Genomic DNA, 16,087 nt, shown 5'->3' on the forward strand with positions numbered 1-16,087 from the left:
TGAGCCAAGACCCCTGCTATTACTCACATTGTCCTGTGAATTATGAGGTTTTTTTCACCTGGACTGTTGGGACACTATTCCTGGCCCTGTGTGATTCTCGTAGCCCTCGGGGAGTTTGCTCATATGCATTCACTGATCAGAACTCCACCGGATGTTCAGGGAGGACTCTCTGCATATCTCTGGACCTTTCTGTCTGCGTGGCTCTCCCTTCTCTGCTACTCTGCAGCATGAACTCCAGCCACCCTGTCCTCCCTGGATTTCCAGCTCTGCCTCTTCAGCTTACGGGATCTGCTGTCCCCTCCTGGTTCTCCTGCCCTGTGGGGGCCTGGACACCCTCTCCAGACAGTAAGCTGGGACGATCACAGGGCTCACCTCATGTGTTTCCTAGTTCTCAAAGATCACTGTCCTTTACCGTGTAATGTCCAGTATCACAAGAGCTTGTTTCACATTTTTGTTCCAGTGTTTTTACTGTTTCAAGTGGGAGGGTAAACCTGGTCTCCATTACTTCATCTTGACTAGAAGCCAAAATCACATCCATTTTTTTTTTGTTTGTTTGTTTATTTTTGAGACAGAGTTTTGCTCTGTCACCCCAGCTAGAGTGTAGTGGCATCATGACAGCTCACTGCAACCTCAAACTCCTGGGCTCAATCATCCTGCTGCTGTAGCCTCCCGAATATCTGAGACTACAGGTGCGTACCACCATGCCTGGCTCATTTTTCTTTTGTATTTTTTGTAGAGATGGAGTCTTCCTATGTTGCCTAGGCTGGTCTCGAACTCCTGGTCTCAGGTGATCCGTTCGTTTCAGCCTCTCAAAGTGTTGTGTTTACAGGCATGAGCCACCGTGCCTGGCCCCAAATCCATGTATTTTTTAATGGCTTCATTGAGATAAAATTCACAAGCCATACAAATTGCCCATGTAAAGTAGATAGTTCAGTGGTTTTTAGTGTAGTTACAGATTCATGCAACCATTACCTCAATCCTGAAACATTTTAATCAGCCCAAAGAGAAACCCTGAACTACCGTTCATCACCCCCTAATCTTCCCATGCACCCCAGCAATCACTACTCTATCCCTGACTCCATAGGTTTGCCTGTTCTGGATATTCCATGCAAATGGAATCCTGTAGTCTGTGCTTTTACACGACTGGCTCCTTTCACTGCACGTAACGTTCTCAAGGTTCATCATTACTGCAGTATTTATCAGTACTAAATTCCTTTTTATGGCCCAATAATATTCCCTTGTATGGATATATGCATTTTCTTATCCATTTTTCAGTTGATGGATATTTCGAACATTTCTACCATTTGGCTGTCATGAATCATGCTATATAAACATTTGTGTCCCAGTTTTTGTATGGAGATATGTTTTCATTTCTCTTAAGTATATACCTAGGAGTACAATCAATCAATCTTTCTTTCTTTTTTTTTTTTTTTTGAGACAGAGTCTTGTGTCTTGCTGTGCTGCCCAGGCTATAGTGTCATGGCATCAGCCTAGTTCACAACAACCTCCAACTCCTGAGCCTCAAGGGATCCTCCAGCCTCATTCTCCCAAGTAGCAGAGACTGCAGGCATGTGCCACCATGCCTGGCTAATTCTTTCTATTTTTAGTAGAGAGGGAGTCTTGCTCTTGCTCAGGCTGGTCTGGGACTCCTGAGCTCAAGAAAGCCTCCTGCCTTGGCCTCCCGGAGCGCTAGGATTACAGGCATGAGCCACCTCGCCCAGCCTTTAGGAGTGGAATTTCTGGGTCATATGATAACTCTACATTTTACAGGTTGAGGGGCAGCCTAACTGTTTTCTAAAGCAGCTTCACCATTTTACATTTCCACCAGCAATGTATGAGGGTTTCCATTTCTCTACATCTTTGCCAACACTTGTTATGATCTGCTTTTGGATTATAACCACCTTTCTGAGTGTGGAGTGGTATCTTGTTGTGGTTTTGATTTCCATTTCCATACTAGGTAGTGACACTGACCATATTCTCATGTGCTTATTAGCTACTTGTATCCCTTTGGGGAAATGTCTACTCAATTTTTTTTTTTTTATCATTTTCCAATTGTCTTTGTATTGTTGGGTTCTAATTTTGGATACAGGTCTTTTAGCAGATATATGATTTGCAAATATTTTCTTTCTTTCTGTGGGTCATTCTTTTACTTTCTTAATAGTGTCCTTTGAATCAAAAAGTTCTTAGTCTTTCTTTTCTTTCTTTCTTTCTTTTTTTTTTTTTTGAGACAGCATCTCACTATGTCACCCTGGATGGAGTACAGTGGCATCATCACAGCTCACTGCAACCTTGAACTCCTGGGCGCAAGTAATCCTTCTACCTCAGCTTCCCAGTGTGCTGGGATTATACCTGTTAGCCACCACTCCTGGCCCCAAAGTTTTTAGTTTTTAAAAAGTCCAATTTATCTGTATTTCTTAAAGGAAACTCTACATGAATTCCTCAAATGGAAAACCATTATCCATGACTTGGCATAAATACAAGACCACTGTAAAAATAAATCCGTTAAAAACTCTATTTAACAGGCTGAGTGCGGTGATTCATGCCTGTAATCCTAGCATTCTGGGAGGCCGAGGCAGGAGGATTGCTTGAGGCCAGGAGTTTGAAACCAGCCTGAGCAACAGCGAGACCCGGGCTACACAAGGAAGTAGAAAACTTAACAGGATGTGGTGACTTGCCCCTCTAGTCCTAGCTGCTCAGGAGGCTGAAGGGGGAGGATCGCTTCAGCCCAGAAGTTTGAGGTTGCAGTGAGTTATGATGACACCACTGCACTTTGGCCGGGGTGACAGAGTAAGACTATGTGTAACAAAAAAAAAGAAAGAAAGAAAGAAAGAAAAAAACTCATTTAATAAAGAGAAGGGAAATTTAAAAATGAAAGCATTTATAAATAGAATTGTACATGTGTTCATCAATAGGCCAGGTCAAATCACTTTGCTGTAGTATGTGGATCTCATTCTGGGAAACACAAATATGCCCTGCATTGTCCTGACTAGGTCATTCGATGTCTTTGGTCACCAGTTCAGTCACTGACATGAGTATTCAAATAGGCTGTGGTCTTTTTTTTTAAACCAAAGAAACCTTTTTTCCCAGTTTTTTTTTTTTTTTTTTTTTTACAAACCTTGGTTTACAAAGCACATAAATTTAGAGCTGCCTGGTTAAAATGGGAAGGGGAGAGTTTGATGTTCCCCTCCCCAACTTTCCGCTCCTGCCCTGTGGCATCTCTGAGGTTTCCAGGGCTCCAAGGAATCCAGCTGGAAAGCCAGGGGATTCCAAACAGCTGTCCAGGGGCGTGGCTGGCTAGTCAGAATGCCCTGGGGGTAACTACAAACACTGGCACCTGGACCCCAACCCAGCCTGCTCCATCAGACTCCAGGGGTGGTCTCTGCTCACCCTGATGATCTCAGGGGAGGCACTGACAGGGCCTCCCTGCTTGCATGGGCTGGGATCTCTGAGTGCAGGGAACTGCTGAGTCCTGTTCTCAGCCAGCATAGTCACCTGTCGTAACCAGGCCACAGAACCAGAGGAGAACTAGCAAACACCAGAGGTGGCTGCTGCCTCTGAAGCCAGCCAGCAACTCCTGCCCTGGGGCCACCAGAAAGTCCTCAGCCCCCGCTGTGACCCCAGAGCTGACCTCCAGACAACAGGCGCTCCCCCCGCCCTGCTCGGAGCTTGAGCTCACTCACCTCTTAGCCCAGAGCTTCAGGCGGGGTTGGGCCTCAGGCTTCTTACACCTCCCCAGCTGTGGCGCCACAAGCCTCTTCAGCAGGCCGTAGGCCAGGAAGGCGAGGACCACACAGGTGAGCACGAACAGCGCCAGGGCCCTCTGGAAATTCAGGATGCAGGCAGCCAGCAGGAAGGCTGCGTACCCTGGGGGACGAGACCGGGCAGGGGCCCGCGATGACCACCCCGCCTCTCTAGGCCCCTGCAGCCCGCCACGGACTCCACCTTACTCCATCTTAGAGGGCAGGAAGGTCACCCAACCTCTCTGAGCCTCAGTGTCCTCACCTGCCAGTGAGAACAATCATCCCTCCTGTGTCCAAAGGGTGTTATGAGCTCATTGGCAGAACGTGTGAAAGGGCTTTGCAAACTGTAATGTGCCGAACAAATGGGAAGGAGATGTGTAAGGAGGCCGTGAAACAAAACAGCATGAATCTCTGGGGCTTCCATGGAGCACCTGCCAGGATCCGAGCCCTGCTAGGATGGAGGACGGAGAAAGGTCAGTTGCTCAATGAAGGAGTTCGCGTGTGTGTGCCAGGCCTGTATTCTGGAGTATTAATCTATTGTCTCCTTCCGGAAATGCTCTTCCCCCTTTGCCCTGTTCTCCTTTAAGTGGCTGAGCCGGTCTGTGTTGAGGCCTCCAGAAATGTGATCATGGACAGCAAAGGGGAAATCTCTCTCTCTGGCTTCTGAGTTTGAAAACCCAGGGCCCTTAAAGAACGGAAAGGACTAACAGCCATGGACTAAAAAAAGTGATCTGAAAAATTAGTTTTACTTTCCTGCTGCCTCACTAGTGAAAGCATGACAAGAGCAAGGACACTGGTGGGCCCCAGGGAAGGGGTCTGGCTTGCGACACCACAGCCAAAGCCAGCTGTGTCCCCGGCACCGCAGGCAGAGCAGCCCCGTGCCTGGCTTCCTGGGCAGGGCGCAGGGAGGCGCCAGGGCTTCCAAGAGAGGAGGGAGGGCCTGTGCGGGTGTGGGCAGGCAGAGCCCGGGACAGCTCCTGAGCCTCTGCAGGCACTGAGCAGCAGGAGCTGTCCCCACGAGAGGCTCAGAAGAGGACAGGGGTGGGAGGCCGGAGCAGGCCCGTGCTGGAGAGAGGGGCATCCCCAGGGCCACCTGCCTGCAAAGACAGGGAACTCGGACCAGCTGGAGAAGCGGGCAGGTCAGTACACACACGAGGCAACTGTCATTCTCTACTCGAGAGAATTCAATCACTTCTTCAAGAGAAACAAATCTCAGTCTGCAAGGGGACCAGAGAGGGCCCTGGATTCAGGCCCTGCCAAAGGAAGACTTTACGTCTCAGACAAGCTCCCTGGAAGGAAGCCAAGGGACATGGACCAACCCTATCTCAGCAGACTGGGGCCACTGCTGTCTGTCACCTGTCTCACTGTCCCCTCCCCTCTCTGGCACCTACAATGGGCTCTGCATCTACACACATCCTCTCCTCTTAAACCCCTACCCGATGGCACGAGTCAGCCTCCCCTAGGCACTCCTGCCCCGCCTGGGCCCGGGAGCCCTTCTCTGTGTCCAGAGGACCTTGCTCCATCTGTCACCTCTTCATCCTCTGTCACTTCACGTGCTTTCTACAAGCTCCCACCTCAGCTCGTAGACACATGCCCGTCCTTGACACCTCGTCACACCCTGCCCACTCATACTCCCACCCTGTTCTCAGAAAACATTTCTCCAAAGGGCCGTCTACACTGGCTGTCTACACTGCCTCAGCTCCTTTCACTCCAGTCCACTTGTGGCATCCACATCCTATGTCACCAAGGAGCCCCTTGTCCCTACATCAGTGGACACTGTGCCGCTGCTCAGTCCTCGCCCTGCTGGTCCTCTGGACGCACTGTCGGTCTTTCCCTCCTTGAAAACCTTTGCTCTCCGGGACTCCGGCTCCGGCCAAGCCCTTCTGTGCAGCTGGTCCCCAGGCTTCTGTCCTTAACCCGCTTCCCAATTCGTTCTCCAGGTGACCCTGGGAACCTCCTCTCCCCCTGAGTGGCCTGGCAGCTGTGTCTCCAGCAAACTGTCTGAGTTATCCCTCCCCACCTCCTCAGCCATGTTCTCCAGCTCTGCGGGGGGCACCATCGTCCCCCGACACGAAAGCAGGAACCGAGGCAGGCTTGACTCAGGGTCTCCTTTGTCCCCCACACGCGACCAGCTCCCACGTTCAGCTGGCTGTGCTTCCCCAGGGCCCCCCTCCACCCCGCCCGTCCTCCATCCCTTCGCTCTGACACATGCACTGTGGCCCTCGACACGGCCTTCTCCCTGTCTGTGCTGCCCCCTCCCAGGGTCCCACAGTGCGAATTCGGCATGGACACGTCCCTGTTTAAACCTCCAATGTTCTAGATCTTACAAACTAAACTAAACTAAAATAAAATACAAAGTTAAATCCTCCAATGGCACCCTCTGGTCTTGAGGGTAAAATCCAAGTCTAGACTTTACCAAAACCCACAGCCCGACAGTCTTCACCTTTGCTCCTCTGCATGGGGAGCCTCTCACTTCTTATTGCCCCTCCTCTCCATCTGGCTACCTCCTGCTCAACCTGTCAGACCCCAATGTCACCTCCTCCTGGAAGTCCTCCCTGACCATCCCGCTGCCCTACTCCGTGCTCCCAGAGGGCTTCCTGCCTTCGCTGCGAATGTCCGTTCCCCTCCCTCACTGGAGAGGGAGCGCCTCAGGAACAGGATCTGGTCCTGCTAACTGATGACTCCGTGCCCGGCAAGGGAGAAGGCCCGAAGCCGCTGCTCAGCCAACATTTGTTGAATGATCGGGTAAGTGAACAACGCTGCCCTGAGACATGGACAGCTGGGCCAGGAGTCACTGTCCCCTGGGCAGGGCTCACCAGTACAGAGCAGGCCTATGCAGATGCGTCGAATCAGCTGCTTGTGCTCCCTGCAGAAGCGTGTCGCTCTCTGGAACGGCTGCAGGATCCTCCTGGGAATAGGACCAGCAGGTCGGCGAGTGGCACCCAGACTCCCACCGCAGTGGGGATCCTCAGCACCTCCGGGCAGAAGCCACTCGGGTTGTCCCAGTAAAATGGTGATGGGGGCAAGCTGGGTGCTGGCCTTCACAGCCCACAGGTCTGAGGGGCAACCCCATCCCAGGGCAAACCAAGAAGTGGTACAGGTCTTCCCGTCCCTGTGTCTGTACAAAATGTGCCTTGGGCCTGGGGCAGCACCCACAGGCCCCACTACCCCAGTGATAACCCTGCCTGCAGGGCTTGGGGGGAATTCACTGATAAGGCAGAACCTTGTGAACACACAGACCCGCCCACGCAGGATGGCTGCCTCCCCTCCCCCACTCCACGTCCACCTGTCGAGAGAACAAGGTGCAAAGGCTCCGGCTCTGCATTTACTACCTGTGACCAGGACACAGCAGTCGGCAGCTCCTGTTCCCTAGAGAGGATGCTGGAAGCAGCCCACCCCTGCCTGGCAGTCACGTGCCCCCGCTGCCCATTCTTGCCTGGCCATTTGGTCACTCGTGGCACCCAGGGCAAGGCTGAGGCCTGAACAGCTCCAGGGCTGCCCTAGGCTGAGCATCTGCTAGATGCTCACCCAGTGCTCACCATAGCCACCCAGCAGCTACTTATGGAGCCTCTCACCAGTTCCCAGGTCCTGAGAGGGTGAGGAGGGCATGTTCCCCCATCCCCAACCCGGGCAGATAGATGGGACCCCTGCACCACTGTCACCCCTGCCCTTCCCCCTTTCCTCAGCTCAGGATCTGGCCAGTGACGGCCCCTGGGGGCTGGGACATCAGGAGCCGGAGCTCTGGGCACACCCCGGCCACTCGCTGCCTGTGCGACTGGACCAGTCAGTCCCTTTCCCTCTCTTGGCTTTGGCCTCCCCCTGACAAACGAGGGCCCGGCCCAGTCCAGGAGTTTCCAGACTGAGCCTCGGGGCTCCCCAAGGTGCCCGGAGACTGCATGGGGTGGAAGCAGGTGGGGGAGCTTGGCAAGGCGGCCCGGCTGGTTCGGGGCCTCCTACTCTACTTCAACCAGACCAGCCACACAGCACCTGTGGGCCTCCCAGTGGGACTTCACTCTGGCTGCTTAAAAGTGGGTGTGGAACCCGGGGCCTGGCTCGCCTCTGAGGCTCATCTGGCTGCAAGGGAGCTGAGGCGCCATCACCCCTTCCTCCAACAAAGGTGCGCGGAGCCGACCCCCATGGTCAGGAGGTGGCTCCCACCCTGTTCCCCAAGGCGGTCTCCGCCCCAGCAGCCACGGTCCCTCACAGAGGTCACCTACCAGGTGGAGGGCTCCGACCCCGCCTCACTCCGGCTGTGCCCAGCCTCTGTGGGGCTCCAGTCGCTGCCAGGGAGCCGTCCTTCCTCCTAAAGCCAGCAGGGAGCCATCAGGTCAGACAGAGCTGAGGGGCGGGAGAGGGGGACCCCGGCCACACGGGGGCACCCGCAGGCCCCTCGTGAGTGGGCTGAGGCGGGACTGGACTGTTGCACAGGAAGGAACTGGAAGGCGCTTAACTAAATTCCGCAACGCACTCACTGAGCACCTACTGTGTGTAGGGCTCTGCTCTAGACACATCCTGCCCTCAGGGGTCCTGGACCTCATGAGGGAGGGACACCTGTGACTGAGGTGTGGCTGCAGGGGGCCAGGAGGAAGCCTCTAAGGAAGGCCCCAGGCCGAGCATCCTGATCGCGTGACTCAGGGCACCATGTACCCCACAGGCTGTGGGGTGGTTGGGGCGAGGGGTGGACATTCCTGCAGACGATGGTGTGAAAGGTGCACCCTGTGGGACACGGGGCTGTGAAGAGCGGGGGCTTTTGCCACTGAGGTTGGGAGAATCATGCTAGGTGCCAAGGTCCTGGCTGGTGTGCCTCAAGCTGCCAGTTTCAGAGTGAGGACAAGATGACCAGAGCCTTGAAGGCCGAAGCGTCCTCCGAGATCCCTCCGCGAGCCCCGTTCATCTGCTTTCTATTCTGATTCCTTACATCACAGCTCAAATGTCACTTCCTCCTTGGGACCTCCCCTGCCCTGCACACTAGGACAAGCTATGTTGGCACAGAGTAGGTGCTCAGGAAATGTTTAGTTAAGGAAATAAAGGGAGCTGCTTTGTGCTGCGGTGGCCGACACGTTGGGTTTCCTAACTGTGCAAGCAGAGAGGTGAGGAGGCGGCGGCAGAGGAGGAGGTGAGGGAGGAGAGTGAGCAAAGCCCCCAGCAGTGATCAGGACTCAGGTGAGGAGGAGGGGAGGCCAAGATCACACACAGGAAGGGGACAGACCAGGATTTCCAAGGTATCCGCTCCTGCATTCTCCGGACTGTTGGCCCCGGGTTTGAGAGGGACAGACTCCCCTCTGCTTGGCGTGTCGTTCTCCATGTGCCAGACCTTCCAGCTGCAAGACAAATCAGGGAGGGCCCAGAGCTGAAAGGGGCGAGCTGGGAAGGACCCAGGCTGGGGCCCGGGAAGGGAGAGAGGGCTGGGTCGGGGGCAGATGCCTGGTGCAGCAGAGCCTTGCAGGGGTCCCCGTGCGTGTCCCCACACTCACCCCGAACTATGCCTGTTGGCCATGGCCTTGGCCCCCAGCACATGGAGAAGGCCCCCCTTCCTACACTAACCTCTGACCTTGTGAGAGGCAAGTCCTTGTGAGCCTGGGAGCTCCAGGCGGAAAGGGCCCATTCTGCCCATTTCACGGGGAAGGACAGCATGTGTTTGTCTCCGATACACGCATTTTTCTGGAGAGGCCCCAGCTTTCATCACTTGTCACAACAGGTCAAACCACTGCCACTAAGTGCCATCTCGGGTGTTTTACACTTCCCCACCTCTGAAAGATGGAGACAAACTTCCTGAAGACATCCTTTCAGTCCCTGGACCCAGCTGTACCTGAAACCCATCCTGTCCCTGGCTCTTTCACTGCCAGAGCGAATACAGTCCCTTTTTAGCTGAAGCTCAGTTCATAGGCTTAAGCCCATCTGTAAGCAGGAGTGCCCACGAACACCTCCGCCTCTTCTCTCCCCACTCCTGTTCCCTCACCTTTTCTGACCTTGAGGGACACCCTACTCTATCCAAACGCCAGCCTGCTTTAGCTGACATGCCCAGCGGCATGTGCATGGACACACATGCAGACACACACACACAAGCAAGGACAGAGCCTGCAACACCCTGTGCACACACAGACACACGGCTGCACAGAGAGAGGCAGGGTCCTATTTCTACTCACAGATCTGTGGTTAACAGGTCGCTCTCAGGGAGAGACAGAAGCGTTTCTGTGGAGACAAGCTGTGTCCAATCTGCCTTCCCTAGGGCCTGTCTTCTTACTTCCGCAGGAATTGCTGGGCATAGTCCAGAGTGGGAGTAGGTTGGGCCTGCAACCCAGCTCTGGCCAACACCTCCCTACAGCCCAGAGCCACAGCTGGGGCAGGGAACCAAAGCATATTTAGGGGATACAGGAGGGGGCTCACCCCAGGCCTGTCCCCTGCAGCTCCTCCCCCTCACGGCTGCACCCCTCCCTGAGAAGCCTCCTCTCTTGCTGCCTGCCCCGTCTACCTCTTCCAGGGAGCCTCTTGGGTGACTCCTGCCCTCCCTCCTTCTCAGGTGTGGCAACAGACAGAACGGCCTGAGAAAAGGGCATGAGTGTTTTATGAGCTGTCTTTTTAAAACTTCCTGCGCTCTTGGGAACTGAAACCAACATCCTTATCTCAGACCGGTGGTTGGGAGGGGCAGGAGAGTGTCCTTTGTACCACAGATGTCCTCCCAACAGCCCTCTGGGCTGGGTGGAAATTGTCTTCTGCTGAGATGGGACAGATCAGAGTCATCAATTGTAGTTAAAGGGACACAGCCTAGAGCTGACATCCTCCCTCTAAAAGCTCTGTCTTTCTGCTTATAGTCAGGGAAATTGGGACTTTAAGATGGGAGTCTGCCATTTTCCTCAATTGCCGTCAAATTAATAAACCCCCCTTTCTTTCTCTTCAAACCACTTGTCCTCATTCTTCTGACAAGGCCCTGAGGACAAGTGCTAAGATTTTTGGTAACACCTCCTTCCCTGGCCATCCTTCCTTGCTGCTCAGGCTGTGGCATTTTATTTTTCATTTTGCATCTTTCTCAGTCCGCCTTTCTTACTGGATCTGTAATTATTATACCAGCAACCTATTTTCCTAAGCTTGATGATGAGGGGAGCAGTGTAGCTGCCACTAATAGTAAAAGTGTTCCAGGCCTAAGCATTGATACAATCTCACACATACAAAAATACGAAATCAGACCCTTTCCCCCTTCATTTCATCTTTTCTTTCTTTCTTTCTTTTTTTTCCCTTTGGACAGAGTCTAGCTCTGTTGCCCAGGTTGGTGCTCACTGCAACCCTGAACTCCTGGGCTCAAGCGATCCTCCTGCCTCAGCCTACTGAGTAGCTGGGACTACAGGTGCATGTACTATCAGGCCTGGCTATTTTTTCTATTTTTGTAGAGATGGGGGTCTCACTATATTGCTCAGGCTGGTTGAACTCCTGGCCTCAAGCGATCATCCTGCCTCGGCCTCCGAAAGTGTTAGGATTACAGGCGTGGGCCATCCTGCCTGGCTTCATTTCATCTTTTGTGAAACTAACATCTAAGCAGCAGTATGCAAAGTGAAGGGACAAACTCTTTGGCTTTCAACCTTCAGACTAAACATTAAACTAATCGGACAGGATTAACACCATCTCCTTAATAATTAATGGGGCGTTCTCAGGACAAAATCTTTTTCGATGCACAAATGCTTCCCAGCAGCACAGGGTGTGCAGTTTCCTGCACGTGCTGGCTGTTTGGAAGTTTGGAGAGGACGATGAACGGAGAGTGGGGTCACGCTCTCTCTTTCAAAACGTTTTTGTTGTCATCTGTCCTTTAAATTACCAAAGCATCACAAGTACATTGTTAAACATTTAAACACTGTAGAAATACACAGAACACAGGAAGTTAAAATCCTACCCCAAGCCCCCTGGGGATGGCCACTACTGAGTTTGTGGCATTTTTTCCCACTTTTTTCCCTAAATGTATATCATGTTATGTCATTCATTTTCCAACAAGGGATCATGCCACACCAGCATTCTCACAGTTTGAGTTTTCCAGCAGGGATCTACACCATGCTGGGGACCCGTTGCCACCTTGGGAAACTCAGTGTTTCTCCTGAGCAGGACACCTGTCTCCACGGGCAGCCTCCACGGCGATGGGCTCGGAGCTGCCCGCATCAAGGCCACTGAAGGGCAAGCGGACTCTACCTGCCTCTCTGCCCCTACCCTGCCCTAACCATGCTCTTCCCCTGCCCCTTCCATCCCCTCCTCCCCTCTCCTGCCTTCCCTCCTCTCCTGCTGCCCTTTCCTCCCTGCCTCAGTTTCCCTTGGTGCCAGCGGGAAGCCAGGAGGCACAGCACATCCAGCAGCAGCTATGCTGGTTTGAAAACATTCCCAACTTTGCAGCTTACAATCTTGACCTCGCCGTGGGCCCTGATCTCCACTACAAGGATTTACTGGGCTGTGTATCATAGGATGAACCTTCACCTTGGAGCCTATAGGTCTCGATTCACTCCTGACTCTCTAGTTAACTTGTTTGCTCATCTGCAAAGCAGTGGGGTGGGTAACAGTACCTGTCAGGATTAAAGGAGCGAATGCTCAGAAGAGCTCGGCAGGGAGCCCAGCACTGGCAGGCTGGCAGGTGTCCCTGCTGTCATAGCTCCATCTTGGGGCTGTCTTGACACATTTCTCCCCTCCTCTAGGCCAGGAGATCCCCAGCTTCTCGCCTGCTCCTGCCCTCAAGGAGGGGTGACCAGCAGCCCCAAAAGCCAAATGCTCTTTTCAGGTGGAACTGTCTGGAAGCCACAGGCAGGGTGGTTGGGAGGCTGCACAGAGCCGGATGGAGACCCCCAGGGACAGACTGGGAGCTAGATGGCCTCAGGTGTCCTGGCTCTGCCACCAGCTGTGGGACCTCAGCACATCTCTGTCCTCTGTGTGGCATGTTTTTTGAGGACAGTCTCTGAGGCTCGGCCCACCCCCTGGGGCCAGCGCAGAGTGAGGGGAGGGCCATGCAGACATCCGTGTATCATCTCCTTTTCAGTCCAGCAGCACTTAGAAGGGCTCATCACGCAGAAGCGGCCCCAGCTCTCCCAACCCTGCCCCCCTCCTCAGGGGCATGTGACATGGTTTTAGTCCTTCTGCTGTCCCCTCCTGTTTTAAGGGGATTCTTAGCAAAGACTTAAAGAGAATCCCTTTCCTTGCCAGGCTCTGGTACTATAAATGAGTCTGATCCAGGATTGCTGCAGCCTTAGGATGTGAAGTGCATATTTATATAACATTCTTGGTGACCACAAAAGCAAGAACAAACAACTCTGAGTTTGAGACAGTGAAAGAAAAGATCAACCAGGAAGGGGAACTGGAAACCACTGAAAAAGCCTAAACTAACTTATCTGACTTATACACAGCCTGTGTGTCCCAACACATACAGGAAAACATCAGGTAGATCTGATTTGTTTGTTTTCGATCTGGATATGCTGTTGTTCCATGCACTCTTTAATGTGTGATGGACACAGATCATCGAGTTCCTGAGAAACTGCCTCTGGAATAAGTGCAGAGCCACAGCCACTGTTCACAAGAACGACCAACCACCTCAACAGCAGCACCCGCTGCCCCTTTACCACGTCTGAGCCAACAAACACCAGCACGGGACACACGAGAAACAGAGAAGCCAGAATGAATGAGTCTGGATTTTGCCTGGATCAACAGGAAAATGAAACATGGGCAAATAGCCGGGAACATTTTGGCAGCTGAGGAAGACTGAGTACCTGGTAGTTTCTTTTGACTCCTTCTACCAAGTGTGGAGAAGCGCAGAAGGAAGTTAACAAAACAAAAAAGCCTAAGCAGGCTGACCGTGGCCCACATAGAAAGTCGTGGTCACTAAGAAAGAAACAACCCCATTCATCTGCATGGAACTGGGCTAAGGACAAACTAAAAAGGGGACTTTACCTTGAAAAAAAGATTCAAGATGAGCTGACAATGGAAAGTGACCTATTAGGGACAGAAATAACAAACTAGACCAAATTCGCTGAATAAATTGCAATTTCATACAGTTCAACCAAATCCATGCCAGGTACTGTGCCAGGGATGCAAAGATACACTCCCTGCCCCATCACGGAAGTTATGGTCTGGGGGAGGGAAGGACAGCAGTGGTGACATGGTGTGCCACCTGCTAAGTCACAGGTAAGCACAAGGAGTAACCAGGACAGAAAGACAAGAGGGTTCAAGAAATACCTGGTGAAAGATGTGGTCTCAGAGCCTATTCTTGAAGGGGGCTGCCTTCTTCAAGGCAGGGAAGGGGGCTACAGGAAGAAGAAATAATACAGGCAAAGACCCAAGGACCAACTTTTGTTTGGAAACCTGAGCAAATGCCACTCTCCACTAGCATCAGGGCATCTTTCAAGGCTATGCACAGCCAGTTCCAGCAAACCTTAAGGTCTGACCAACCCTAATCCCTTGGAAGGCTAAATGCCACCTTCCTTTAGGGTTGTCTGTGCCACTCAGCCTCCATGCTTCATTCCTGCTCAACTCTCCCTCTTTCCCTGAACACCTGGAACACAGTCATCCCCTCCTCACCAATGTCTTGCCATTGACCTGGTGGTGTCAACATCCATGTAAAGTTGAACCATCCAGCAACTTCACCAAGTTTCCTCACAGCCCAGTGATCTTCACCTCCACCCTGCTCCACCCCAGCCCCTCACCGGCCAGAACTGTCCCACGATGGAAACTCCAATATCCTACTCTCTGACCAACATACCTATCCTGCCAGCAATTCTAACCCTTTGTTCCTCCTCTAATAATTCTCTGATCTCCAATCCTTTCACTCTTCTACTCTCCAATCTCACCTCCCCCATCCTGTACAGACCACAGAAGCTCAACCATGATCCATTACTTGAACCACCTCTCCAGAGGAAGCCCTGCCCTCTGGCGCCACCTTCTGCTCTCCCAGCTCCCCTGCGTTTCCCACCATAATATGTGGAAAAGCCACAACCCCCAGTAAACCCAACTGGCGCTTCCCTGTGCATCTACACCTGAGCTGATGAGCATGGCTGGAGAAAAGTCACACAGCCTTGTACACTGAGGTCACCAAGAATTCGTGGTCTCTACTACCAGCTGCCTGGAAATCCTCTGATGAGCCCCAGACAGCTCTCTTATTACTCTATGCAATGATGTCCTTAAGGCCTACAGCCTCTCACTCTTCGATGTGATGATCTATTTCACAAAGAGAAATGAGGCCACTAGGTGGTAAATTTGTGCCTACTCGTACCCTACAAAAACAATGCTGTTCACGTCCTTCCTCCCAATGTCTTCCTAAAAGACATGTCCTTTCTCTTGCTCAGAGCTAATCCCACCACCTAGGTCTACCTTTTCAGGGACCCTCCCCCCGAAATAGTCCTCCTATTCCTGACCATTAATCTCCTCCCTACTGACTCTGCCCCTTTAGCATGCAAACATCCTCACATCTCTTTATCTTCCATTTGACAAAATGAACAAATATTCTCTGGACCCCATCAGATGCAAATCTGTGACACTCTACCATGCTACAGCCCCTCCTGAAAAAAGCAGCCTTGGCTGCCTTATTCTAGTAGATATGATCTGTGTCACAGATGTCATAAAAAACCACTTCCAATATCTAGACATAGGTGCATGGACCATGGATTGGTGCTAAAGCTAGAGGACAGCAGACAGGCACAGGCAGTTCGGTGCCCAAACTGTCCAGCTAGGGTGACAATGTGGCCCACCCAGGTCCTCTCTAAGGAAGTGTAACAGAAACGTGAGGCACTCATGCATCTGGACCAATGTTGAGAATTAGCTGCTCTTTTCCATAACGCTACTGTGCATCTCAACTGAGGAGAACTGAGACAGAACACAAATGGTTGAATAACAAGTTGCCAAAACATACTACCCGTGAGTTCAAACTCACCAATTGGCAACATCATGGTATTAACTGTTTCAGGCAAAAATCATCAATGGATGCTCAAACTAGTTGTTGAAAGGTGAATGAGCAAAGGCATATGTATAATACGCAGTCTCACAGTATCCCCCCATGAGGTGTTTATTCATTTCAGAAGGGAAAATGGTGAGGAAACCTGGAAGACACCACCTTAATCCAGTGACCACAGTGAACATCCTGGTCGTGGAACAGACAGATACGCCTTCTGATATGATGCGCTGGGAAGAACCCATCGCTGCTGTGGGATTCCTGCCAAAAGTGCACAACCCAATATATCATGAAAGAACATCAGGTAAAGCAAACATAAGGAAAATTCTACAATAATTTCCCTGTACTCTTCAAAATGTCTAGAATCCCCAGGGAGCAAATACTGAGGAACTGCCTTAGACTGAAGACTAAAGAGACATGCCAGTTAAATGCAGGATCCTGGACT

General features: G+C 52.2%; 1 protein-coding gene across 1 annotated transcript in view; it reads right to left on the reverse strand.

The window, feature by feature from the left end:
- LOC138381921 (sodium/nucleoside cotransporter 1-like) overlaps nucleotides 1-15,879 on the reverse strand; it is a 49,318-nt gene extending 33,439 nt beyond the window's left edge. Inside the window, exons 1-5 of the mRNA XM_069466566.1 lie at nucleotides 15,805-15,879; nucleotides 8,950-9,061; nucleotides 7,958-8,043; nucleotides 6,557-6,648; nucleotides 3,681-3,864 (exon numbers count right to left, since the gene is read on the reverse strand). Of these exons, the coding sequence (XP_069322667.1) occupies nucleotides 3,681-3,864; nucleotides 6,557-6,648; nucleotides 7,958-8,043; nucleotides 8,950-9,061; nucleotides 15,805-15,830 (500 nt within the window). The 5' untranslated portion in view covers nucleotides 15,831-15,879. The remainder of the gene's footprint in view (nucleotides 1-3,680; nucleotides 3,865-6,556; nucleotides 6,649-7,957; nucleotides 8,044-8,949; nucleotides 9,062-15,804) is intronic.
- Between the last annotated feature and the right edge of the window lie 208 nt (nucleotides 15,880-16,087).

Source organism: Eulemur rufifrons, chromosome 3, assembly GCF_041146395.1.
Source record: "Eulemur rufifrons isolate Redbay chromosome 3, OSU_ERuf_1, whole genome shotgun sequence".
NCBI classification, from domain to species: Eukaryota; Metazoa; Chordata; class Mammalia; order Primates; family Lemuridae; genus Eulemur; species Eulemur rufifrons.